The sequence below is a fragment of the Cheilinus undulatus genome, linkage group 18 (assembly GCF_018320785.1).
Source record: "Cheilinus undulatus linkage group 18, ASM1832078v1, whole genome shotgun sequence".
In the NCBI taxonomy this organism is placed as follows: Eukaryota; Metazoa; Chordata; class Actinopteri; order Labriformes; family Labridae; genus Cheilinus; species Cheilinus undulatus.
In genome coordinates, this window is record NC_054882.1 from 37,155,864 (window position 1) to 37,183,384 (window position 27,521).

General features: G+C 39.0%; 1 protein-coding gene across 1 annotated transcript; it reads right to left on the bottom strand.

The window, feature by feature from the left end:
• Positions 1-857: 857 nt before the first annotated feature.
• On the bottom strand, positions 858-27,521 carry osr1 (odd-skipped related transcription factor 1). The gene is made up of 3 exons (XM_041812149.1): positions 27,191-27,521; positions 7,739-8,443; positions 858-1,540 (listed from the first exon to the last, which is right to left on the bottom strand). The coding sequence occupies exons 2-3, from the start codon at positions 8,440-8,442 to the stop codon at positions 1,408-1,410; spliced, it is 837 nt and encodes a 278-aa protein (XP_041668083.1). The 5' UTR covers position 8,443; positions 27,191-27,521; the 3' UTR covers positions 858-1,407.

Genomic DNA, 27,521 nt, shown 5'->3' on the forward strand with positions numbered 1-27,521 from the left:
CAAATAATTTGAGTCCTAATGACAAAAACTTACAGTGATTGAGCACTGTTCATTTCAAACTAAATACATATTCTATTTACTCAGAAAAATAAAGCTTAACTAGCAGTAATGAATTTTTATTTGACACAACTAAATTTAAAAATATAACAGTCTTTAACTAGTAAGTCTTAGAGTGAAAGACTCAAAAGCACATTTGTTTAAGAAAGTGCTCTTCCAGAGAGATTAGTTCATCTTCCTTTAAGTGTTTTAGTCGCTCCCACACAATAGCCCACAAAAGAACTCTACCACCACTAAGAAACAGAACTGGATTAGATTCATGCATAATATTACATTAATTCAACAAATACACTTTTTAGATCATACTTTTTTTAATATACGCTTCTCTCTGGCATTATTTCAGAATTTTGTGCTCCTACTCTGGTGCAGTTGGTTTTATTTTGAAAGTCTTCCAGTAATTCTAGCTGTTTCTCTTCCTGTGTGGAAAATCTGCTCTGTTCTGCTAGATATGTGCTGAGTGATGCATCTGGCAAAAAGACTTTCTGCATGTCTCTTGCAGTGCAGCACTCAGAGACCATTACTGATGGATTTAATGGAAATGCAGAATTTGGTGGTCGTAACACAGACATACTATGTGTAAATTAAGATAGCAATGACACAGCACCCCTACTTCCTGCACCTTATGCTGTATCAGAAAGTTGATGGGTCGTCCCATAACAAAGGGTAAGATTTCACTTTACTCCTCTTTACTCGGTTTCATCATGCAGGGGGCAGTGGAAATGGAGGGCTAGGGGTCAGAGTTGAGCCTTGTAATACATAGATTCACTTAGACACAGCAGACACAAAGCCAACCATTTAAAGTAAAATATTTTATTTAGAAATGATTATTCATTTAGAAAATAGGTTTAAGAAATCCAGTGATATATGTAAATAATCAATAATCAGGTTAAAGTGCAAAAATACATTTCTGATATAATGTATCTGTACAAAAATAACATTGGAATGTGATATTGAAAATGCGTCGATGTTATCATGGCTTTGATCATTCTCAGGTTTTGTTTTTAAAAATTGCATACGAGTCATGTCCCTTTAAAAAAGTCTTTGGATTCAAAGTTTTCACCGAGTGAGCAGCCACACCGATTTTTTTTAATGTTCTTCAGGTCCATTTCACATTCCACACGTCCACTGGGTCCTCTGCCAAATCAGGCTTTCATAACTAAGCGTACACTTCTCCACTAAGGCTGATTTTTTTTTCTTTAAGAGGCCGGCTGCTGAAACATTTCATCCTTGAAAGTATTCCCATGGCTGCGGACGGCACTGAGATGAAAAGTCTTTGGTCGTTGTTTGACTGTTGCTGTCTTTGGTCGTGTTTTTCCAGTGTCCCCGTCCCCTCCCTGCTGACCGAATGAATCACTTGATCTTGGCTGGCTTCAGTTCCTTGACTTGCATGTGTAACGTTTTGTGCACGGCCAGAGTCCTGGACTGACAGAAGCCTTTCCCACACTCCTGACATTTGAAGGGTTTTTCTTTGGAGTGGATGTACCTGCAGGGGGAACACAGCAGAGCAGCTGGTTAGCGTTCAGAAGGACTATTAAAGCATCACTATTAGTACCAATGGATAACGCATGTCGTAGCTTTGTGACCCTTCCAACATGTCCTCAGAGTAAAACAGCAGAGCACAATGTCAAAAACAAACCATATGAGGTTTTTCTTCTTTTGAGCACATGTTTTGTCTGTTAAACGAACAAACACTACAATGGAGATCCCAGATCATCTAAAGAATAAGGATAAACCTGCACTGTCAAAGGATTAATTTTTTAAAAATCAGAGTAGTTCATTCAAAAAGATGTAGTTTATATTGATGAGTGCTGCACAGCTACACCAGTGTGGTCAGAAACCATCACCTCAAAGAGCTGATTCTGGCAAATATGCTGTTATATAGTTATACATTAAGGAATATGCAGGGCTGCATGTACAGAATGACTCACTGACACTCAATGATCTTCAGTTAATGTGTCAGCATTTACAATTCATGTTACATAATATATGGATGATTACATTATAAACTTAACCAAAAAAGGAACTTTCACATAGAAAGTGCAACCCCAATTCCAAAAAAGTTGAGACATGGAGTAAAGACTAAAAAAAAACAATGCACTGATGTGCAAATCTCATAAACCCATGTTTTAATTACAATAAAACATAAACAGACTATCAGATGTTGAAACTGAGACATTTTACCATTTCACAGAAAACATTAGCTCATTTGGAATTTAATAAAAGCAGCACAGCTCAGAAAAGTCGGGGACGGCAAAGGCTGGAAACTCAGTGGTAGCATTTTGCAACTAATTAGGTTAGTAACATGACTGGGTGTAAAAGGAGTATTTTAGAGAGGCAGAGTCTCTCAGATGTAAAGATGGGCAGAGGTTCTAACCTGATATGTCAGATGGATGTGTTTCACATCCATCTGGAAAACCTCCCATAGACAGTGTTTTGGAAAGGGCACAGCCTTTGAAAGAAAACTTGGAGGGTGATTGGATGAACGTTTGGTGTCACATCTTTACGGGCCAATCAGAGCAACAAAACACGTGATGTCGTAGCCCCGAACCAATGTGCGCTGCTACCGAGGAGTACCATAACTGCACCGGCCTCTTGTCACTGCTTGCTTAAATCACGACTCTGTCGCACCACAAAGTACTGCCGCTCGATGCTGATTGGTCCTGTCACTTTCTAGCCGGGCCCAAATTGTTTAGATGGGAGCTTTGCAAATGATTCGCCAGTGAGAAACACGGAAACAGGCAAATCCATCTGCTTTGCAAGGTTACAGAGGTTCACTAATCTCAAAAAATCTACATCTAAAAATTGTGGAATAATCTTCGAAAATTTTTCCTAAAGTAAAATTGCGACGACTTTGAATATCCAATCATCTACAGTACGTAATATCTTCAGGTGGCACTGCATAAACAAGCATAATTATGTCCTGAAATCATTGCAAGGCCTCAGGATCACTTCTGTCAACACAGCTGGCTGGTCCACAAGTGGAAGTTAAAGCTGCATCATGCAAAGAAGACAGCATGCGTGAACATGATCCAGAAAGTGCTACCATCTTCTCCGTGCCAAAGCTCATTTGAAATTGGAAGCTGAGTGGAAAACTGTTCTGTGGTCGGATTAATCAAAATTTGAAATTCACTTTGGAAACCACAGACTGTGTGCTGTTCACTAATTAGGGGAGGGACCATCCAGCTTGTTATCAGTGCACAGTTGAAAAGCTCTCTGATGGTATGGGGTTGCATTAGTCTGTGGTGTGGGGATCTTACACATGTGGAAAGGCTCACAGAGGCTTTAGGGCTACATATGCTCCCATCCTGACAACGTCTCTTTAAGGGAAGGCCTTGCATATTTCAGCAAGACAATGCTAAACCACATACACATGCTTCACAACAGCATGGCTTCACAGTAGAAGAGTCCTGGTGGTAAACCAGCCTGCCTGCAGTCCAGACCTTTCACCAATGGAAAACATTTGGCGCATCATAAACAAAAAATCTGACAGAGAAGACTAGAGATTGTTTAGCCTAAATCCAGTATCATACAAGAATAGGACAACATTCCTGTCCAAAAACTCCAGCAACTGGTCTCCTCACTTCCCAGACGTTTACAGACTGTTGTTAAAAGTAGAGGGCATGCTACTAAGTGGTAAACATGGCGCTGTCTTTACTTTTTTGAGACGTGTGATTAAGTAACAGCCCAAAATAGTCTGCCTTTTTTTTCTCATCATCAACATCACAGAAAATATCACTGGAAAGACCTTTTTTATTTCAGATTATTAAACCACCTGTTATTAAACCTCAAACAACTCGGACAACTAAAAGAATAATTTTCCTCACAGGACATATGAGTTGATTGTCTAGCTCTGCTTTGATCTGATTAGTTTTTCTATTGTCGCGTGCCACACCACCATTGTTTTAGACCTTAAAACATTTTTGGACCACTGGCTCTTGTGTGACTACAGTTTAACCTCTGGGAGCAGCAGCCAGCTTTTCACAGAGCCAGCAGTGAGGAAAACGGACTTCCACAGGACTTCTTTGTTCATGTGTTGCCTTTTTTCTCCGTCCAACTCCCATTTCAATGCAGGTATCGGCTTTTATAAATTAATGAAGACTGACAGGAGGCAAGAGGAGGTTTCAGAAATGAGTGTTTTTGTGCTCTCTGTGTTTTTCCTGTTTGCAATGCGCTCCAGCGGATGACACCTCTCATATAACAAATGAAAAGCAGATACGCAGATGCCATCCTGTGAGATTCTGCATTTTTAACCAGGCAAAATATCAAAGTTACAAAACATACAAGCTAACTAACCATGTTTTATTTGTGCCCTATCAGTGAGGGAATTCTTCAGGTGTTACCCTTAGGAAATATATTAGGTAACAACATGCTGATCATACACCTATACACTACAAAAAATCCCTCCTTAAAAAAAGTAGTCCAATGCAGCCACACCCTGAACTCACTGACTATTCAAGTCAGACCATCACATCTCTGGATAATGAAATCCTCCAAAGTAAACACACTTCATGTCATTTAAATCTAGCAAATTAAATCATCGTTTCTGGTCTAAATTATTCCATGCACCACACCTATGCTATAGGCTCCATTCAAACTGATCCAACTTTATTAACCTGTTTCTGCCTGTCAAGTAACTGCTGGTACCGATGTAAACAAAGACAAGAGTGTTTAAAACGAAATAAATCAAACATCTCTGACAAGCTGCGTAGGCTGACTGGTGGAAAAATTAGAAGGAGGAAGAATTATTTTGCTCTGTTAAAATCGAACAGTGAATCTCCTCTCTATAAAGATTTACAAACTCAATTCCAAAAAAGTTGGAGCACTGTGGAAAATATAAATATAACAGAATGAAATTTATTCACGAAAGAGTATAAACAACATATAAGATGTTTAATCTGAGACACTGTACCATGTCATAAAATTTTGAATTTTATGGCAGCAACACATCTCAAAAAAGTAGGGACTGGGAAGCAAAGGCTTGAAAAGTAAGGGGTACAAATGAAAAAAAAAAAAAAAAGCTGGTGGAGCATTTTGCAAATAAAAAGATTAATTGTCAACAGGTAAGTACCTTACTTGGTGTAAAAGAAGCATTTAAGAGAGAATCAGTCTCTAAGAAGTATATATGTGCAGAGGTTCACAGATCTGAGAAAAACTGCTTCTAATAATTGTGGAACAATTTTATAAAAATATTCCTCAATGTAAAATTGCAAAGATTTTGATTATCCCAACATGCACAGTTCAAAATATCCTCAAAAGATGCACAGGTGGCCTTGTGGTCTGGGGTGTAGTGATAATTTTGGCAGCTATTTTTAATTTTAGTTTTAGTCTTAGTCTTTTGATTTCATGTCTTTTCATTTTAGTCACATTTCAGTCTTTTCTTGCATTTTAGTTTTAGTCTAGTTTTAGTAGACAAAAACTCCAAAACATTTTAGTCTAGTTTAAGTCCATAAAAAATTCCTCACATCTTAGTCTTCACTTTTAGTCCAAGCTTTTATTCTCTTACCTTAATTTGGTACCAAATCATGGCAGTGTGTTCTATGCACCCTGCCAAACCTGGGACCCTGCTTTCTACTGCTAAGAGGCAGAAGAGATACAGTACATATGCATTGTTTGGTGACGTATTTACCCACAGTGGAGAAAGGTCATGGATTTCTAATGTCAGACGAAAACTAAATTACATTTTAGTCCAGTTTTAGTCCTCCAGATGAAAAGTAAAATAACTTTTTGTCAGTTTTAATCATCACAGACCTATCTTTGGCTAGCCTTAGTCTAGTTTTCATGGAAAGAAAACGCTGTCGATGAACATATTTAGTCATAGTTTAAGTCAACGAAATAAACACCGCTAGGACGCGACCCATGTGCACAGATGGTTCAAATCCAGCCTGTGGTTCTTTGCCACATGTCGCTCCCCACTTTTGTCCCATTTCCAACTCTATCCACTGTCCTCCTCTGTCGAATAAAGGCACTAAAAAGCCCCCCCAAAAAATACATATATATTCAGAGAACCTGGAGAAATCTCTGAGCGCAAGGGACAATATAAATGCTTACATGCTGGTAATCTTTGGGCCCTCAGGCAGCACTGCACTAAAAACAGGCCAAATCTTCACTGGAAATCCCTTCAAGGCTTCAGGAACACTTCCAGGAAGCAATGCCTGTCAGCACAGTTGGCTGTGTCATCAACAATTGCAAGTCAGAGTTGTATCACGTAAAAAAGAAGCCACATGGGAAGACTATATAAAGAAACACTGCCGTCGTTTCTGTGCCAAAGCTCACTAAAATGGACTGAGGCCAAGTGGGAAACTGTTCTGTGGTCAGATGAGCAAAATTTGATTTTGGAAACCACAGATACCGCACAGTTCAAAATCCTGCATCTGTATGGTATGGGGTTGCATTAGTGCCTATGGTGTGGGCAGCTTACACATCTGGGAAGACACTATTAAGGCTGAAAAGTAGATAGAGGTTTTGTAGCAACATATGCTCCCATCCAGACAATGTTTCTTTCAGGGAAGGCCTCACATAGACAATGCAAGATAATGCTAAACCACATACTGCATCCATTAAAACAGTGTGGCTTCACAGTAGAAGAGTCCAGATGCTGAACTGGCCTGCCTGCAGTCCAGACCTCTCACCAATAGAAAACATTTGGAGCATTATAAAACAAAAAAATCTGGCAAAAATGATGCAGGGCTGTTGAATGGGACAACACTCCTCTCCCAAAGCTCCAGCACCTGGTCTCCTCACTTTCAAGACGTTTGCAGACTGTTGTTAAAAGAAGAGGGCATGCTATGAAGCGGTAAACATGGTCCTGTCCCTACTTTTTTGAGATGCGTTGCTGCCATGAATACAAAATGAGCTAAAAATGATACACATCTGATATGTTGTTTATGTTTTATTGTGAATAAGATACAAGTTCCTGAGATTTGAAAATCACTGTATTCTGTTTCTATGTAAAATTCACGCAGCGCTCCAACTTTTTTGGAATTTCAAATTCCAGCTACAGCTACTGATATTTGAGGCGCTGTCCCGTTGCTGCTGATTCCTCCAGATGACTATGATTATCATCTTCTTCCACTTTGAGTTTGTTTTGCTCCAGGGTTGGTTGATGGGGTAGCACCCATGATTCCTAGTTTGTCATCGTCCATTATTGATATGATATTGAGCCCCTTGACAGCACAATGTGCCTAATGTTACATTAAGGCTAAAAGGTTTGCATAATTAAGGGTGTGGCCGATCAGACTGGCTCGTCCAAACTGTTTGCCAGGTGTCTTAATGCTCACCTGAGCTCCATCTCTTTTCATGTTGGTATATTTACTGAAAGTTGCATAAACTATCATTTGAGCTGCATGAACGAGCTTCAAAACTCTGCCTTGGAGACTACGTCCATGTTTTATATGTCGGATTTGCTGATAAACTTCAGTGTTGCTCCCCGGCCTTGCTGAAACTCTTTGTGCTGCTTCCTGACGAAAGAGCACAACCAACTGGTTTCTCAGTCTTGGCACATGCCTGTTGTTTGCATATATTTACATAGAGTAGTGGATGAGAAGGGTATCAATTCAAATTTGTTGGTTTTTGTTGATTCATTTGAATTTGGAGGGAACAGGTAAAATTAGCTCTGCCAGTGTTTGTACCTTATTGTCAAGTATTACCCGGTACTACTCTCTCTTAGTGAAGTGGTTCTCACCTGTGGTCTCGGAGGTGGTCCTGTCGTCTGAAGGCCTTGTGGCAGATGTCACAGGTGTACGGTCTCTCATCTGTGTGCGTCCTCTCGTGGATCAGCAGGTTGTAGGATTTGGTAAAATGGCGTCCACAGAACTTGCAGACGAACTCTTTCTTTGTCTTGGAGGGGAGGCGTCCTCGGCTTGACTTGCGCTCTGGAGAAGAGAGTTTGGTCACGTCTAGAAGGCATCCCAGGCCGGCCGAGGCTGGGTGGTGAGATGAAACTTGAGCTGCAGCGGCAGCGGCAGCTCCCGACATGCTGAGATCCTCCGCCTTCAGGTGATCCTCCTGGGTGGCTGCCGTCGCCAGGTTGGCAAAGTCAAAGCGGGGCTTGTTCTTGGAGCTCTGCAGCAGCCCTGCTGAGTCCTGCCTGGGCTGCAGGAGGTGGGGGAACAGCGGGAGGGAGGCCATGGAGGAGAACTGAGCAGGCAGCTTGGAGATGGTGCAGCGGGGGAGGGCGAGCGGAGGGTAGCCAAGGGTCCACTGGTGGAGGTGGATGGCGTGCAGGGCGCTGAAGCTGTAGATGCTGGGAAAGTTATCCGCTGGCAGCTGGAGGCCTGTGGAGCTCTGCAGGAGGGAGTAGTTGGCCAGCTGGAGGGACGGGTGGAGGGGCACCGGTGCTGGCAGGGTCTTACTGCCCATGGCTGCTCTGGCAGATCCAACAGGCATCCTGGAGGAGAAAGAGAAGAGAAGCAGATAAAAATATGCAGCTTTAAAGCTCACATAACATCACTCATTTATAAAAGTGCAATTATTGTGTTGGGTAAAACTGGACTTTTTCAAAGTGCATCTAAACATGGAAATCCAACAGAAATCATGCTAAAAGAAATTTCTAAACACATCTTGACAATGCAGATGGAGATCAATTTACTCTTACATGAAAACACACCACACCACAATCAGACCCAAACTGGACTAGGGGTTCAGCACATGCTTCACAGCCTCTGTGCTGGGATTTGACTCTTTAGTTAGACTACTCTACCTCAATAAATTACTGAACAGTAAAACTGTGATTTTTTTGTAACGTGGATCTTAATTATTGGAGGTTTCTCTGCTATTTATGTGAGTTAGTTATGTTAGTTATTGGGGGTGTGATGAGATCTCGTACAACAATATCTTCCAGGACTATAACATCACAAGATTTCTCGTTGAGGTGAGAAATGTCTTGCAAGAATGACAGGATGCGCTGAGGACAGAGCTTCCATCAAGTGGTCCATTTGAGCTGGATATAAATTGACCTTCAAATTGTTTGTGTGGAAGCTAGTAAAGAAACTGAGCACCCCTCCTCCGAACGCGCACGATATTTTGAGACGAAATCGGACAGAAAAAAATATCAGCTGTTGGCGGCAGATAACATCAATCAGAAACTGTACATAAGATTTAGACAAGCCCGCTGTATAAGGCCAGCCTAACACTAGACCAACAAAATGATTAAAAATGTGGGAGACCACAGACATAAGGACAATTTCAAAAGATTTTTCATCTTTAATCCTCTGAACGCACACAATATATCAAACATGTTTGATATTTACAATTTGGGGTCTGAAAGGATACGATGCGATTTGGAGCGGTAAAATAATCGTGTTGACACCACAAACATGCAGATTATTTAGACAAATAATCATTTGTGACTGGATATGCCCCCACAGTTGTCCGGGGAGGAAAATCTTGCCTCGAATGGGGCTTAAAATCCTGTAGTGTGTGGCGGGTCTACAGCAGTGATAAAGTCCACTAGAGAACTTTCTTCACTCCAAAAATCTGAGATATAGCATTGGTTATGCTATTCCATGCTTTTGGTTTACATCCCACACATCAAGTACACCATCTTGGCTCTCCTGTGTGCCCTCTAGTTGTGTCCTCCTGTGACAGGCGTCACATATAGGCAAGCATATTTACAAAAACATACATGATGCAGCAAGATTACTTTACTTCCTGTTTAAATAACAAAAGGGATTTTATTCTGGAAGAGAATAAAACTCAATCAAAAGTAGTGCCAGCAACATAACTATGAAAAAATGAGCTTAAGTTAAACAGCAGTAAGAAATAGTAAGAAACCAAAGTGTTTGTGATTTAGTCTTGAAGAAACATTAGCTCTTAAAGTACTGCCCCTCGACGCTGATTGGTCCTGTCACCTTCTAACCGGGCCCAAATGGTTCGGATGGGAGCTTTGCAAGACGGATTTGCCAGTAAGAAACATCTGCTTTGCAAGGTTAAAAAGAATGACCAAACCTGGCACCTCTTTGTTCACCACTGTTTAAACTTACATGAATAAAATCCACTAAACATTCATCAATAAAAAGCTTTATTTCTTTTTATTTATAAAAAGGACTTCAGATCATTCAGATTCAAGCACTAGTGGAGAAACAGCTCTTACTATCACCTACATGTAAAATCTTCAGCTGGGGGCAGCCTTTGTTTGATATGTATATGAGCAGAGAGGCCTTTTCACACCCCCAGCCTCCCAGAGCAGTGGTGCCTTATCAAAACAACACGACAACATGCAGACACACTTCTATCAGGAGCCACTACACATCCAGTCAGGCCTGCTGATAAAGGGCCTTTCATTATCAGCTAATTAAGGCAATCAATCGTTAAGTCTGAGAGCTCTAGAACTTCAGTTTGGACCTACTGTGACCTCCTGAATGAGAAGTCAACACCAACATTTCTCAAAGTTGCCAAGAATATTTAATGAAAAAAGGTTGCCTTTAGATGGAACAAAACATGACTGAACAAAAAAATCAGGACAAAATAAACAGAAGCCCTGCATGCATGCATCTTATTTAACTTTCCTGAGGTGTGTAAACTTTGGATGTTTTATAGAGATCTGGAGAAATGTCCACATTACCATGTGCAATAAGCTTTTGTTATCCCAAGATGAGGGGGATTAATAGTTCCTGAGAACTATTCCAAACAAAATTAACCCCCTATGATGGCAAAACTATTACAAATAAATGGATGTCTGTCAACTCAGGGCTTCTGAACATCATAGACTCTTGACTACAGTTGTTTTTCTAGGCACATCTTCACCATTATTGAGATCTTTATATTCTTCATTGCATGTTTATGTCCTTGGGCGGCAAAATAGCTGGAACTACTCCTAGTGACCCGACTGATGAATCCTGGATGAACCAAACTATCGACTTTTCCAGGGGTTCTTGCTTCTCCCATCCAGCCACAGATGTTTCCCTCCAGTATGAAACAAACTGGTTAATAAGAATGATAATATGTAAGGACTTTACTCATTGACTAGAACTAAAATAGAAACGTTTTTCAAGTTTCAGCCAGCTAAATGGTTCTCAGCTGGTGGGTCAGGACCCAAAAGTGGGTAACAAACCTTTTTTCAGTGGATCTTCTTGCATCTTTTGTTCATCTAAAGTCTAAAATGTCCTAAATTTCTAATAAAAATGTTGATTTTAATTGATAACCAGTTGTGAAAAACTGGTCTAAACCAGTGATTCTCAATGTGTTTTCAGGGCCCCACTGGGGGTCGCGAGAAACTGAGAGGTGGTCCAGATGCCTTAAAACACATTAATATTTTGTAAGTTACACATTTGCAATTTTACACCAATTTTGGGAAATTTCACCTGTTTTTATCACTTTTTCCCACCAATTTTAACACATTTTTGCCAATTTAAATCCAGGGTTTGTCCATTTTAAACCCTTTCCACTATTTTTTGTGCCTGTTTTGCCCCTTTTAAACCAGTTCTTGCTACTTTCTGCCTATTGTTGCCTCTGTTGAACCATTATTGCCTCTATTAACCACTTTTTTTTACCACTTTCTTTGCCCATTTAACCCATTTTAACCCCCTTTCACTGTATTATGCCCCATTTTTGGCAGTTTAACCAATTGCTGCATAGTTTTCTGCCTCAGTTAACCCATTTTTTGCAACTTTAAACCCTTTTTGACCATCTCTGAACCCCCTTTTACCCATTTTTATGCTTCTTTTTGCTACTTTAACCCAGTTTTTGCTGATTTTTTGCCACTTTTATTTATTTTTTGCCACTTCCAATTCATTTTTACTGGTTTCAGAATCCAATATCATAACCTTTCCCACCAATTTTTGCCATTTTCAGCCCATTAGTTCTGTTTTTAAGCAAAGGGATGTACATTTTTATGAAGGCTACTTACTATGGCACAATTTGAAAATGGTTTACTTGAAAAGAGTGGTTATTATTGATGTTAAAAATATGGATGTCACAGCTTAACTTCACAGTGGACCATGATTTTGCTGACCTCCTTGGTCCCCTAGTTTGGCTGGGCCCCAGGAAGCTCTCCCATTTATCTCCCCTTGTGGGCAGCCTTGTCTGCACATGACTATTCTTGATCATGTTCAAAAAATGAACATTTGGTCACACTTATGAACATTTTAATCTTAAAGAAATGATATGTAGAATTTTTGCACTAAATTGGCTATATTAATTTAAGAAGTGACCATTTATTTGTTGTAAAATTAGCACAAAAAGTATGGGAATATGAGTTTGGTAGATTATTTCTTAGTTGTAACAATGCTTCTTTGCAATAAATCTTAAACCATTGGAAAGCCTGTTAATGTCCCTTTTAAATAGAGCCACATTTGTAAGGAGAATGCATTTGTGGGATGAGCAGCAGAGCTGAGGATGACAGTTGAAAAATCTGTCAGATCTTCTCTGCCAATGCCAAACAGCTTATTTTACTGATGCTACTGAATCTTGTTTTCTGGTACCCCCAGCTGCCAGAATGCAGAGAGATGACGATATGGCAATCCCACATCTTCACAGTCTGGGACCTACAGCATCCTGGGAGTGGATAGGATGGAATGGCTGCCGGCAGTCCTGACCTGAACCCCACTGAACACTTGTGGGATCAGCTTGGGCGTGCTGGTCGTACCAGAGTGACAAACACAACCACACTGGCTGACTTGCAACAAATGCTGATTGAAGAATGGGATGCCATCCCACAGCAGTGTGTTACTGGGCTGGTGACCAGCATAAGGAGGAGGTGCCGGGCTGTTGTGGCTGTACACTCCTGCATTCATGCTGGAGAAAACACCTTATATCCCGGAGCACATCCCTGGTGTCGAGCCAAAACCTCAAACTTTAATTAAAGTATTAATGGTGCATTAGTATGAGTGTTTTACATATTGGTTAATTTTATAATAGGGCTAATTGAACTAATTCGAAGTACACAGATGACTAAAAGTAAAGCTCACTGCCAGCTGATTCGCTCTAAGCTGCCATATAAAAACTGCTCCAGCCTGGTTATGCTTTGCTGCTCCCTCTCCAAGTTGCTTTTTGCAACCCTCCTCCACCCCAGCTCCTCCTTCATGTCATCTGACCTAATGTTATTCTGTTGTCATCGATGTCTCCTCTGCTCTGGCTTACAGCTGCTTCTCTCTCTGCCTCAGGCTTTCCTTGTAGGCACAGGAAGAGCAGGAACGTGTGCTCTTCCTGCTTGTCGCTCTTCACATGGTGGCTCGTGGTAGCGCCGGGGGATTCCAGAACAGCCACACCGCCAAATATAGAGAACGGCGATAAGATCGACTTAATAACTGCTTATGAAGAGAAAAAAATATAACCGCAAATCATGTTTTTCCTTACAAAGTGACTGGAATGGACGAGAATGTTTTCTCCAGTGACAGCTAAGAAGGATAAAATGCCTATAATAGGACTAAAGTTGCCCAATTAACGCTGTTTCTGGGTTTTGAGCGCGTAGAACTGGGTCCTAATGGGTATGATCTGCATTCCAAGCAGCCCCTTGATCCACTTCTAGGTCCTGTCCTGACAGTTAAGAGCAGCTGCTGTAGAGTTTGTTTTAGTAGTTTGCTGTTTTAGTTGTCTTTTAATAACAGGGTGTTTAATTACAGCAGGGACGAACATCAAGATCCCTACCAGTCTGCTTAGGTGTGTGTGTGTGTGTGTGTGTGTGGTAAATGTGTCAGCGAAAGTGAACACAAAACAATTGGCAGCATGAACACACACACAGATGTGTCTGACAGAAATAAGAGCATGTGGGTGTTTCCTGTTCCCAGAAACTCGCCCGGGGCTGTTGAGGGCAGAGAGAGAGAGAGAGAGAGAATGACAGCATTGAGCCGTAGAAATACCTCTGAGCTGTTAAATCAGGTTTGATAAGCAGGAATAACAATAGACAATAATGTATCTTTGTCTGAGGCAGACGGTGATGGACAGGAGCCGCCGCCGCTCCAAGTCTGCTCTCCACCACGGGGCCACGCCCTTCACCTGCTCGTCTAATACAATGGATCTGTTCAAAGCTGCTGCATCACTGCTACACAGCACAATCTCTCTGACGGGCTGCGTTTAGACACAGCTACAGATCTGGGCTTAAAAACCCATCATAAATATGTCTGCTGTTTTACTTCTACCAGGACGTCTCTGTTATTTAATACGGTGGAAAAGTGGATTTTTTTTCTATTTTTATGGAATCCCATTTTACAACTAGAAAGAAAAAAAGCAATCAAATTGAGGAAATCAAGTGGAGAAAGTACAGAAATTAGGTATAGACAAAATAATGAAGTTATGAGAAAATAGTAATAAACAAAGGTGAAATTACGGGATTTAAAAAAATCAGGATTATGAGATAAGAGTCAAAATTATGACCTATAAGGTCAATATTATTAGAAAAATGAAATTATGAGAATAATAATTCTGAGTTATAGGACAAAACTTGAGAATCATGAGTTATGTCACAATTATTTCCCCATAATTTAAATCTATTATTGACTTACTTTCTCATTTTTCGAAATTTTATCTCATAATTTTGACTTTTAACTCTAAATTATGACTTTTATCTCTTAAATAAATATTAATCTCACATCTAAGACTTACTATCTCACGATTTTGGCTTTTTTATTCATAATTATGACTTATATCTCATAATTCTGACTTTTAAACTCATAATTTTGTCTTTTTATCCCATAATTCTGCCTTCTTCTTCTAAATCTTGAAGATTTTTCATTGAATTGTGACTTTTTATCTACTTACTCTGAATTTTATCTCATAGTTTTACCTTTTTAACTCAAAATTTGGAATTTTATCTCCTAATCTCAACTGTTTTTCACCAAATTATGCCTTTATTTACTAATATTGACTGTTGTCTTCATAATTCAATCATTTGTTTCCAAATATCAACTATTAATCTCTGAATTGTGACTTTTCAACTAATAATTCTAACTTTAATTTCATAATTTTGACTGTTTAAATAATCATTCTGACTTTTATCACAATATTTTGGATTTTACTTCATAATTATTACCTTTTAATCTCATAATTTTTACTTTTTAACTCAAAATATTGACCTCATAGCTCATAATTTTGCCTTTTAACTAAAAATTCTGACTTTTATCTTTTAAGTCTCATAACTATGACTTACTTTCTCATGGTTTTGGCTTTTTTTATTCATGATTATGACTTATATCTCATAATTCTGACTTCTTTACTCATAATTTTGTCTTTTAATCTCATAATTTTGACATTTTACCTCATAATTCGGACTCCTGTGCCATTTAATTGTGACTTTTCATCCTCTAAATCTGACTTTAATTTTGTAAATTTGACTTTTTAACTTATAATTCAGATTTTTAATAAAATAATTTTGACTTTTAATGTATAATTCTGACTTTTATCACAATATTTTGGATTTTACTTCATAATTATTACTTTTTAATCTCATAATTTTGACTTCTTAACTCAAAATATTCACGCTATAGCTCATAAATTTGCCTTTTAACTAATTTTGAATTTTATCTCTTAATCTTGATTTGTCTTATAATTCTGATTTAACTAAAAATTCTGACTTTTATATCTTGATATCAACTTTATAGCTCATAATAATAATTTACCATCTTATAATTTGACTTTCCTTTCTCATATTTATATTTTTTTATCCTTAATGTGTGATTTAAGATTTGTTTAAATTACCTTGTTTTTATATTTGTTCTTATTTAAGTGGAAGAAATGGGCTTCCACATGTTTTAGTCCTACTAAAGCTGAACTCAAAAAGGCATCAAACAAAATACACAAATCAAACTGAGCTAAACTGAACACTCATCCTGGCTACACATTTTACCATTTCCATGCAGAGGCAGAGCCCAGTTTGCCCCCAGCTCTCAGGAGGAGTGCAGTTAAAATGTTTATTACATCCAGTTATTTGTCCAAATAACCCTGAAGTCAATATGATTGTTAACCCCTCCCAGTCGACTGAGACTTCCTGATCTCAGATCATTAATATCAAACATCTTCAATTTTTATAATCCGTCTGCGTCCAACAACACACCTGGATAACCAATGAGATCAAATATATCTTTACATATTTGATATCTCTATTATTATTATTATTATTATTATTATTATTATTATTATTATTTACCTGTGGTCTTAGTTTTCAAGTTGTAACTTTTCAGGTGGAGAATTACAAATGGAAAAATTCATTCAGATTCCATTTAAAATAATAAAAGCATAAAACAACCAAAAAGTGTTTTTAACAGACCTAATGTTTCTTTCTGCATTAGAGACTTTTTAACCTCGTTTTCACTTTTCACAGTGATGTTTAGGTTATTTAATACGTTTTCATCCTCTTAATCCAAACTCTCCTTGTCCTTCGGCTCACGTATTCTGATGATAACTGCTTCTTAGGTGGTCAAAAGCTTTATAAATATGTTTTTACTACAAATATGTCAAGCTTCAGATTTTTAAATTTCACTCATCATGTTATAATAAAAACTAACATGTTGTACTGTCAGACTCCAAAATGGAACAGTCATAAATTTTGACTGTCCGTACCTGAATCCCGTGAATAAACATGTTTGTTTAAACATATTGAAGTCTGAAGTGATCATTCATATTGGATATTTGCATAAAAAGGCCTTGTCCTGTTTGCTGTGCAAACTGTTCAAGGAAAACAATCCACCATTTCCATGTTAATGACTCCTTTTGTTTTCTTATCATTTTAACACTGAAAAAAGATGAAACCATAAACCATCCTGATGACCACAGATCATATTTCATAATCAGCAAACTTAAAACATCTAAAAATACACAGACAGATAAGTGAATAAAAGTGGAATGCAGCATGAGTCAGTGGAAAAACACGAGCACACGTTACAAGGTTCTTTAAGGACACTATCAGTGTCAGAACTGACTTTGCTGGGGGAAAACCTGGTATCTCCAGACTAATCAGATGAAGATAAAAACAGGTTTATTTTACAATAGAGAAAAATATGCAGGGTTATAAATTAATTTTGAAGCATAAGACACTGAAAAACATTCCAATTAAAGGCTAAAGTGCTCCACAGGGAGTGTGCAGCTTGGATAAAGAGTTATTTTAATTTGAAAAACTGTTTTCAAGTCAGACAGCAAGGTTGGTTTTTATCGCTCTCAGGCAGCGTTTGGCAACTGACAGCCTGAGGGATGCGTGCAGCCCTCCTCACTTCTCTGCATTCTGGCAAAACATAACACCTGACATAAATGAACACCAAGCACAAATATGAATGCATTTTGATTTGTTCCGATTTGTTCTTAACAAGACTTTGCAAAACCCTTTTAGAGGCATTACTAAATGCATTAAGGGGAAAAAACTGAGATGATAGGTAAAATTCTCATACTGGAATGTCTAAGTCGATTACAAAAAATGTATATTTATCACATTTGACATCGTACATCACCTCAAATATTTTCCAACTATCTACAAAGCTGGAGAGATTTTTAATTTTTATCACTGTGACAGGGCGTGTCCTCAAACAGCGGCCAGCATGACAGACATGTTTAGCGTTGCCATTGAAACACTTGATTTTACATAATGAAGCGTGAACTGCTACTATAAGCTGCCGTTCTGTTGCTGTACCTCATTCGTGTTTTTCTCTGCTGACTTGAGATGGACTGCGATTGTTTCCTGCCATCAGCTGCGAGCTCTGTTTTCCACCTGTAACATTTAACTCCATCCTCCAACCCCAACACAATGTGGAGAAATGAATGAGAAAAGCTGTTGAAGTGGCAATCCTCGGTTGCAGATTGCCTTGAGTTTGTCATTCCCCACTCTCTCATTCCTGTGAGCAACTCAGAAAGCATTCTGGGATTGCTCTCTTGTGAAATTCATCCGCAGTAGAGGAGGTCAGAGCTGAGCAGCGCGTCTCTGGTCGTCGTCTTTGGAGCTCGACGGCGTGGTTCCAGAAGTAAAATTTACGTTCATTCTCTACATAGCAGATGTGATTTTTAACCGTGTATACCCACAATCCTTAGTGTAAGAGCCATGTCTCTGATTGGCGGGGTCTCCAATAACCATGGAAATGTCAACAGTGCTCGCAAGAAGACAGCATTTTTTAATACTTTAAATATATTTTTATGTTTTTAGATTTTTAAAGGTTGTTATTGCAAAGTGTTTTATTTTTTTATGCTTTTAATTCTATCTACAGCACATGGAAAATTCTGATGAGTCCTTATCGATACCACTATCGCGCTGGAGGACTACGGGAGCAAGTTGTGGTCAAACTCAGTCACATGATTAAATCGCATTGTTATTTTTTAACGCATTAAGGTTTTAAGATTAAGCACAAGCGTTAACGCATTAATATTAACAGCCCTCCTTATTATTTATCTACAGTAAAGATAAGTGGAGGAAAAAGGTGCATTTATGGTTTGAAAACAACGAATACAATGAATCACAGCGGATTGTGGGATACGTAGTTCCTTTGTGTGTGCCCAGTCTTGAACCTTTTTGCGCCACATTTGCGCCACCTCAAATGTTTTATAGTCATGAGTTGGGGTGTACAAATTTATTAACGTGTATCGATACATTGGCTGGTTGATTGATTATCCAATCAGATTGACAGAAAATCAAAACACTGATCTACACCGTCATCTTTAAGCTATGCTTTTATTTTGCAGTTCATCCCACACGCTGGCTGACAGGGTCAGCCTCTCGCCTCATGTCTCTGTATTTTTATCCATATTCACGTGTGCCTTATAAGATCGTTTGTGGATTAAAAAACACTCTCCTCCTGAGTGAAGGCTGATATAAACACTGCTGTAAGCAGAAATAGAAACCCTGCTGCTACTGCATGTCCCCTTTGCTACACTGATTGAAGCCTGCTGCAGATTTATTATAATAATAATAATAATAATAATAATAATTATAAAAACTGTCTGACCTGATTCAAGCAGAACAGCTGATCTCTTTCAACTCTTCTCTCATGTTAAGAGTGACCATCCTTTGACATTGGCTCCATTTATCACAATCAAGATTGCAGTAAATCAAAAATAATTATTAACTGTAACATCATATACCACAGATTTAACCTCATTTAAATCTCATAATGCATCACAAAACTAAAAATGAACTGTCACATTTATAATAAAATGAGTTATGAGGGGCTGAAATATAATAACTTTCTTAGAGGGCACATGTGAGTTAATGTGTTCAAGAGAAAAATCTGAAATAGAAAAAAAGGCCAAAAGACTTGATCATGACTATGAAGGGTTAAAGAAGGGTTAGACTGATCAAAATAAAAATGTTCTGTACTGAAAATGTTCTAAAGTCAACATGTTTTCACACAGATGTCCACGTTTATGCTCTATTTAAAGTCAATCATGGTCATCATTTTTAGTCACTCAAAACATTTGCAACTTAAGAAAGCTACTGTAGTGAAACACTTTATTTTTGTTTAAATATTTTTTATTAAATATAGAAACTCTGCAGTCATTAAACTGCCAAAACTACTTTTTTTTCTTTAATTGTGTGAAATTTGTGAACAAAATCATGTGATATAGACTGTTAGCTTCTATATCAGATTTTGGAATCGGGAAAACACAAAATATTGACATGATTTTGTGATGAAACGGGTGATTCACGCCCCTACTATATTGGTAGCTGGTCAGCTTGGTTCAGGCATTAAAAGTGTTGCAATAAGGATTGTTGGAAATGTCTGTTGGGGGATTTAACACTAGAAGTGCCAATGGGTGAAATTCACCCAAGGCTTTAATTGTCTCTTACTTGATGTGTATACGATTTTACAGACAGTCAGTCTTTGACTCTCCTTAAAAGTTAGTTTTATAGCACCTGGTGTCATTTAAAGAAAGCTTTGCCTAAACCCAAATTTTGTTAATGGAGATTTATATCTAGAACCACCATGCAGGTCAAATTTAAACTATAAGAAAGCCTTGATTTTCCCACTACTTATGAATCATCAAAGTCAATAGATCAACCTTCAACAAGGATTCAACAGGGAAAAAAAGACATTTACCCATCATTAAAAGTAAAAAGGAAATCTCAGTGCTATTTATGAAGAAGAATCCGGTGATTCAGGATTAGCAAACAGTCCAAAGACGGTTTTGAACGTGACGGATCATCGTCCAACAGTGATCTGGTTCACTATCTGTGGTTAATAAGCTGTTTAATGTCAGTGGTTAATTAACCGTCCTCGATCAGTGCTATTTCTGAAAATCAAGGCTCTTTAATGACGGGTAAATTTGACTCACTGGCTGTTTGAGGCCTATAGAGATCCACGGTGGTTCTTGTGTTAAATGGCGAATTTTAATTCCAGAACCAGAGCCGCCAAAAAAGTAGGCTTGCACTGTTGAGTTCTGTTGTTTTGATTGAGCGCCTCCTGATGGTAGGATTGATGTACTGTACGAGTGAGTAAAATATACTTTTATGACAGGTAAATTGCATTAAGAAAGCAGATAAAATTCTGTTTAGCTCATTGAAGTAAGCATTAGTGATTGCTGTGAGTTATAAATAATTTAAATGTTAGGTTGTAAGTTCTAATGACAGCCATATATGTGTTCCTTTTGTTGAGTACCAGTCTAACAGAGAGCCCCCTTCTTTATTTGAGCCTCTGGTAATGAGAACAAAAGAAACGTGGCCCTCCAGGCTGATCAAAGTTGCCTCTTCTTGCTTTAATATTCCCTGATAAATTGTTCCAGAAAGACTCTGAATATTGCTCCCAGAGCAGAGCGAGAAGAGAAAAAGAGATTTAAATAAGTGGGCTAAATAAAAGTTGAGAGGAGCTCTCTGACCCTGACGGTGAGGCCGGGCCACTCGTCCAGTGAACTCCGGTGAAGTGTTTGTAATGAGGAGCAGCGGAGCTCGAACAGCCCCCCGCAGTCTGTTCCTCTCTGATCATGACGCAGAAGTAATTGACTTTTACTTAGGAGGTCATTAGAGGAGATAAGTGCAGCGCTGCTGAGCCTCCGCTCACCTTTAACCCTTTGATGTCTGCATACCAGGGGCCTCCACTTATAGCAGGCAACAGCCGTGTGGCCCCCGTGTGGCCCAGTGTTTGGATCGGGGCTGTGAGATTCGGCGCCTCGGACGACCTCCATGTGACGACTGAGACGCCGCTCCTTCTCACCTCTGTTTAAACGTGATCAGGTTGGGTGCACTACGCACTGCACAGACATTATCAATGTTGTTGTTTTTTTCTACTAAAGAAGTGCAATTAAACTGTCTGTACTCTGGAAAGGAATGTCATTAAAATATACTGCTGCTGCAATCAAAAACTGGATGAATCAAGGAGAAATCTTGGCTGTGCAAGTCAGATTTCTGCATGATGTTACACCCTAAAGTTTCCAGAAATGTAGAATTTAAAAGACATGTAACAGTCTAAAATGATGCACGATACATGAGGAATATTCACATAAAAATTACTAAGCATTTATCTAAGTCTAATTGTCAGTCTGCAAGGATTTTTCTTTATTTTTCAATTAAAAAGCCCCCACAATTTTCAAGCCTGCTCCTTCAACTTAAACATTTTTAAGACGAATCAAGTAACTACTGTAAGTCGGAAATCGTTGCGTTAAAGAACCACCACTCTAACAATAATCATAACCTGTAAAACATGATGTGAGGGAAGTAAAATTTAACTGTAAATTTGTCCCATGTGGTCATGATTGTAACTTAAACTTTGACTCTGGTGTCTTCAAAAATAAGGCACAATTGCTCTGATTCTTTCTCAGTCAGATTTTGTGATTTAAAGAAATGTCACTGATGGGCAGTAATTAGAAACAAGACTGAAAACACTGAAAATTTACAGCTCTAGTTTTGAGCAGCATAAGCCCTCCTATATATAGACACCCCAGCTGTGGAGCAATGCTCTAAAGCTCGTGTGGAAATTAAAATCTTATTCTTTTACTGTTAAATAGGAACATCAGATGAAACTGTAAGGGTCTTATATAGTCCTTTTTGGGCTTGTGGATACAGAGAGGTGATTCTTAAGCTTAGTGTATTTCTCCACTCTTGGTAACTGGTAAATGGACTTGAGCTTGTTCGCACTTTTCTACATCTTCTACACCACTGACACGGCAGTGGGAGCGATTTGGGGTTAAGTGTCTTGCCCAAAGACTGTAGAAACTTGGGAACAACCCCTTCACCTTGCAGCTACGAGACAACTGACTCTACCTTTTCCATTACATGGCGCCATGGCTCACCTGCTCTGGTATGACATCATTTTCTAAAAAACACTGGGCAAATCCGTGTTAAAGCCTTTGCACCCTGAATCCTTTTTTCGTACGAAACGGCTGCATGTTTAAAAAAGAAATGCAATCTCATGTTGAGTCAAACATGTTTGCAGCCTGACTCTTAAACTTTTGTCTGACGTTACTTTTTCCAGCCCATTTTTTTTCCCGTTATGTAAATGGCTGATTGACTTTTCTCTCTCCCTTTCCATATCAACCATGGGACATGATAGATAAATGCCAACATTTTTTCTCACAGCCACGTAACAGATGCAGAAAGAGTTTCACTCTATCTCTCTGACTTGGCACAGTGCCATGAAATGAGCTTGTGTAAATAAAAGGGTAGAGATGGGCTGTTCGTGAACGAGCCAGTTCAAAGAGCCGGCTCTTTTTCTGTTAACGAGAAGAGCTGGATCCCGTTTGAGAGCCATTTTATATCATTATAACAGTTTCTCATTATTTTTCTGTATGTTTTTTGTGTTTTGTGATTGATTGGCAGGAATGATCCTGTCTACATACACTTCCACAGGCACATCCCACATTAGGGGCACAAGCTTGATGGTATAACATTAATGGTTTACATCAGTGGTGTCGTACAGTCCAACCAGTGAGCAGATTTCATCACACACAAGGTGTTTTTTTGGGGGGGTGGGTTCCAATTATGTAATGAACATAATTGGTACCCTAATAAAGAGCAGTTTGGGAGCCGAAAGAGCTGTTTCTTCTTGCTGAGCCAAATGATCCGGATCAGTGAAAAGAGCCTAAATTCCCATCACTATAATAGGGATGGGTCTTTTGTGAACGAGCTGCCTCTTTTACGTAAATGATGTTATAATGTCACAGCAGACTGAATATCAGGTTTGTCATACAGCCCAGCCAGTGAGAAGATTACTAACCCCCAAGGTGTTTTAGGGAGACATGATATTGTTATTGATTGAAAAGAAATAGCATAGTTGGAGTAAAAGACCAGCACAAATCTCAATCACATGTCATGATGTTGCTAAATTTGGCAGGTCAAATGCAATCCTATTAAAGAGCCATTTGGGAGCTGACTCTTCTTGCTGAGCCAAATGAACCAAATCACTGAAAAGAGCCCAAATTCCCACCACAAGTATAAAAGCTAAATATGAAGGTCTCTGTTAGGATGGATGGACCCAAGATTTCTTTTTCAAGGAGTGAGAGAGCAACAAAATCATCTTCACTGTTTTTTTTAGTAATAAGAGATCATTTTAACTCGCTCCGCAACTTAAAAATAAATCAGATTACAGAGATGAAAAATGCATCCAAAAATGACGGAGTCAGTGTGCACAGACCCTTCTGGGAATTACACACTGCAGTATTATGAATAGTTATTTCAGTAAAATCTACAAAATTAAAACATGACTTAATTTGGTTTATTAAAGCCAAAATGCTTCTAAATGCAGAGCACCCTCATGTCTTTTTGTGATTTTTTAAATGTTAATCATCTCAAACTGACACTGGGGCTGCATGAAGTGAGGAGAAAGGCCACATGTGGTCCCCAAGCTGCAAGTTGTCCATCCCAATCTATGCAGCTGTAAGATCTACTGAAGCAGACCCCCTCCCTCCTCACCATGCAGCAGAGGTTTGGTTTTACACTGAAGTCGTTCAGTAAGGACCATCAGCAGAGCGAGGAGGGGGGCTTACAGGATCTCAGAGTCTCTCAGGCTGGTTCTTGCTGAGTGTTATCATAGATAAATGCTCAAATAAATCAGTGTTGGATTAGAAATCTACTTCTAAGGGCTTCTACAAACACTACAGTACAAAAATGCTTTTAATGTTTCAAATAAGATTTCCTTTTATTAGTCCCACAAACATTTTCTACTTTTTCACAAATAAATCTACATCTTTAATCCCACATTTTGGTCTTTATGTTCACTTTTTAAACCACAAATGCCAATGATGAATTTTTACATCAAATTCCTCTCCTATCTTTGTTTGAAAAAACAAAAAAAAGGTCATCATTAGGAGGCAGAAGTGAAATTTGGTGATCTTCAAAATGTTGCATTAAGATTTTAAAATAATGAGGACACTTAGACCTGAGCATTTGCTCTCCACTGGTCAAGCATCATGATCACTACAAAACAATTTTAAGGAAAATGAGGCAGTTTGGGTTTCAAATAGAGCAAAAAATACCATGAAGCACAGAGATGAAGGCCTGCCCTTCAAAATAAAAGCACATCACAGACTTTTTGCAACACTTTTTCTCCAGGCACACATCAACGACCCTGGAGGAATGGAGTCACAGCTCACTTTTGGGCCCCAACCCACCAGTTGAGAACCAAGGCTCTGAGGGATTTTTAAGGGTGAACTGTAACATAATTTCAGAAATAAATTACAGATTTGTTGTCGTTTTCAATCTGTGTTTTACATTCTGGCTCTGCCCCCTGGTTAAGACTTCACCAAATGCAGATGATTAATCTGACACTGTAAAATTCCACCGGTGGATTCATCTGAGATTATATAAGGTAAAAAATATGCATGATTAAAGTACGTTTATAAAAAACTGGACATAAAGTGTTGTGATAAAATCTCTTATTAAAGCAGGAGCAATTCCACGCAGCGCTGTGAGCAAACGGAGCTGCTTCCAATGAAACCCCACGTGTTTTTCCTCCCATAATCATGTTTATTTTTCCTAATCCACATCAGCGGCCTGTTTGCTCTTTCATGTCTCTGGATGCAGATGCTCATCTTGAAGACTTTTGTTTGTTTATTCTTGATTGAAATGGGTAGAAATGTTCTAGCTGCTTCCATAAAGCTTCACTAGGCTTTCTATAGAAAAGACGAAAGAACCAGGACAGACTTTACAGATAAAACCAATCATGCAATGAGGAGTTTGTTGAAGTGCTTCTGAAAATGGTGAACAGAAGTAGAATAAAGCTGCAAAGTAAAGGGAAAGTGCAACATTTCTAATTACAAAGAACATAATTGTAGGAAGGCGCAATTAGAAGCTCAAAGCTGCACTTTAAAATGAAGCAGAAACTTCACAAAATTGCTAAATTTAATTTATATTTTACACTTTTATTGCCCTAAAGTTTAGAAGTAAATGTGTGACTTTTGCTGCACTTTTTCTGATGTTTGTATCGTGTCTTACACTGAAAAGATAACGCCACTATTGAGGAGAAATTTTTAAAAAAGGTGGGCTATAAAGGGGCCTAAATGTGCTTTTGCGCTTTATATTTACATGTTTTCTCAAGTCAATTTAAAGCATTTGGAGGAGAAGAAGATCATTTAAATGTGCCGTTAAATTCAACATGATGCAAACCCCCTGAGAGTCTGTCTCTTTATAATGTGAAGTGAATTATTTGGAGTGTAACGTTCAAGATGCAAAGCTCACACTGGGGTCGCACTAAAGAAAAAGAAGTAAAGCATGAAGCTCAAAACTGCACCAACGTGAGAGAGTTTCACCCTTTAAGGTGAAGGATTATTGCAGATTTGTGCAATCTGCTGAAAAGTGCGGATGATTTAGCAGCTTCATGTGCCAACTAGGCCAGAAAATCCTGATCAGGACTATTTAACTGATAGTTTTGGGCTGATTAACATCTGTACCACAGCACTTTAACAGTGGAAAAACATGTAAGAATAGATTAGTTAGAAATAAGTGCATAAAAATGCAAATAAATAAAAGTAATGCTGAATAAATAAGTTTAAATCATGAGTGTTTTTGGGGCAGTGGTGTGGCCAAAGCAACAGAAACACACATTTAGATGAGACTCAGCAAGCGCAGCACAGCATGCGCCACACTCAACGTTTCATCTCCATTCTCTTGTTTTTCATGATCAAGATAAAATTAGAACTCATGAGCTGATAATTCACTTTTTAAGTCGTCATCTGCCAGTGTGGATGTTCCTCCAATAACATCCTCACACTCGTGAATGTGGCTCAGTTTCATCTGAAGACTTTTGGTGTGTGTCACTGTCAGCCCTCTCTGTTCAACCTCCTCTGCTCCTCATCCTCACTGATCTCTGCTCTCAACAGAGCCTCTCATAGACTTTATTAGATCTTCATTAACGAGCAGCTTCATTAATTAGTCTCAACATGCAGACAGAGAGAGCTGTGAAAGAGGAGGTGATGTGCTCTTCACACTTCACACATGATGTTTATTCAGACTGCTAATGCTGCAGCCTCTAAACCTTTATTTAACTCTTGATTTATCTGCAGCATTTTTAAGACTTTATGTGGACTCGTAAGACTCCTGGAAGTGGACTAAAGCGGTTTAAAAGAGGAGAGAAAGGGGATTAAATCTGCCGTCCTGTTAGTTTGACATCTAAAGGACCACTTAAGAAAAAAAACATGAAATATTTATTAACCCATGATCGTATGGAGGGTCAGGATTAGGGGTAAGGGTACTTTTGTAAGGCGTACAAGTAATTAGGGTCAGACTAAGGTTTTAGTTTTTAGTTTGGGAGAAAAAAGGGCCAAAACAGGGAGAAAATTATGTTTTTAAGTTATTTCTGCAGGATTTGCCATGACAAAAAAACAAATCTTTACCAAAGAGCTCAATATTCCAACAAAAGTCCTCCTTTTCCCCTCATTTTTGTTACAATAAACGGGATATTTGCAGGATTTAACAAGCAAAGACTGTAAGAATTTCATATAAAGTCCCATAAATCAATTAAAATCCTCATCTCCTCCTCCCTAACACAATGCTCAGACTGATTATATCCTGTTTTCTTTGACTGTTTCAATATTTATGTTTCAGTTGCATGAAAAAGTGCAGTCAAAAAAAGCTGTGCGTAAAAACGAATACACTTGTTGCACAACCTTCAACTTTTGCAGAGCTGCTCTAAAAAGCTGAAGATAATTAGATGATTAAAAATAATATCATAACTGAGTCTGAAGTGAACGGGATGAGATCCAGACCCTCTCCCAGAAAGTTCGGTTTCTGTCTCTGCTCGGAGAGCCATCCGCCTCATTATTTCTCTTTCAGATGCAAAAGAACAAACTGGAGACTCACCAGTAAAACGTCTTTTTAAATGGTCCTTGTCCAGTGGGGGTCCTGGCGGTGTTTCAGGGTGTCGGGGCCCCGCGGAGCAGGCTCGTTGTTGGCGGTGGCTGAGTTAATGAGACGGCCGGAGTGGCAGCATGTTCCTGCGCTGCTCCTCCGCGGTCAGAGCGCACAGAGAGGAGGCTGTCTGCGGTCGGGTTGCTGCTGCTGGTGGTCGCGGTGGTTTTGATGGTGGTCGTGCTGGTGGTGATGGTTTTGATGGCGAAGCTGTGCCGCCTCTCTCTCTCTCTCTCTCTCTCTCTCTCTGTGCTCCACTGTTGTGCGCTCTCCGCTGCCCGCT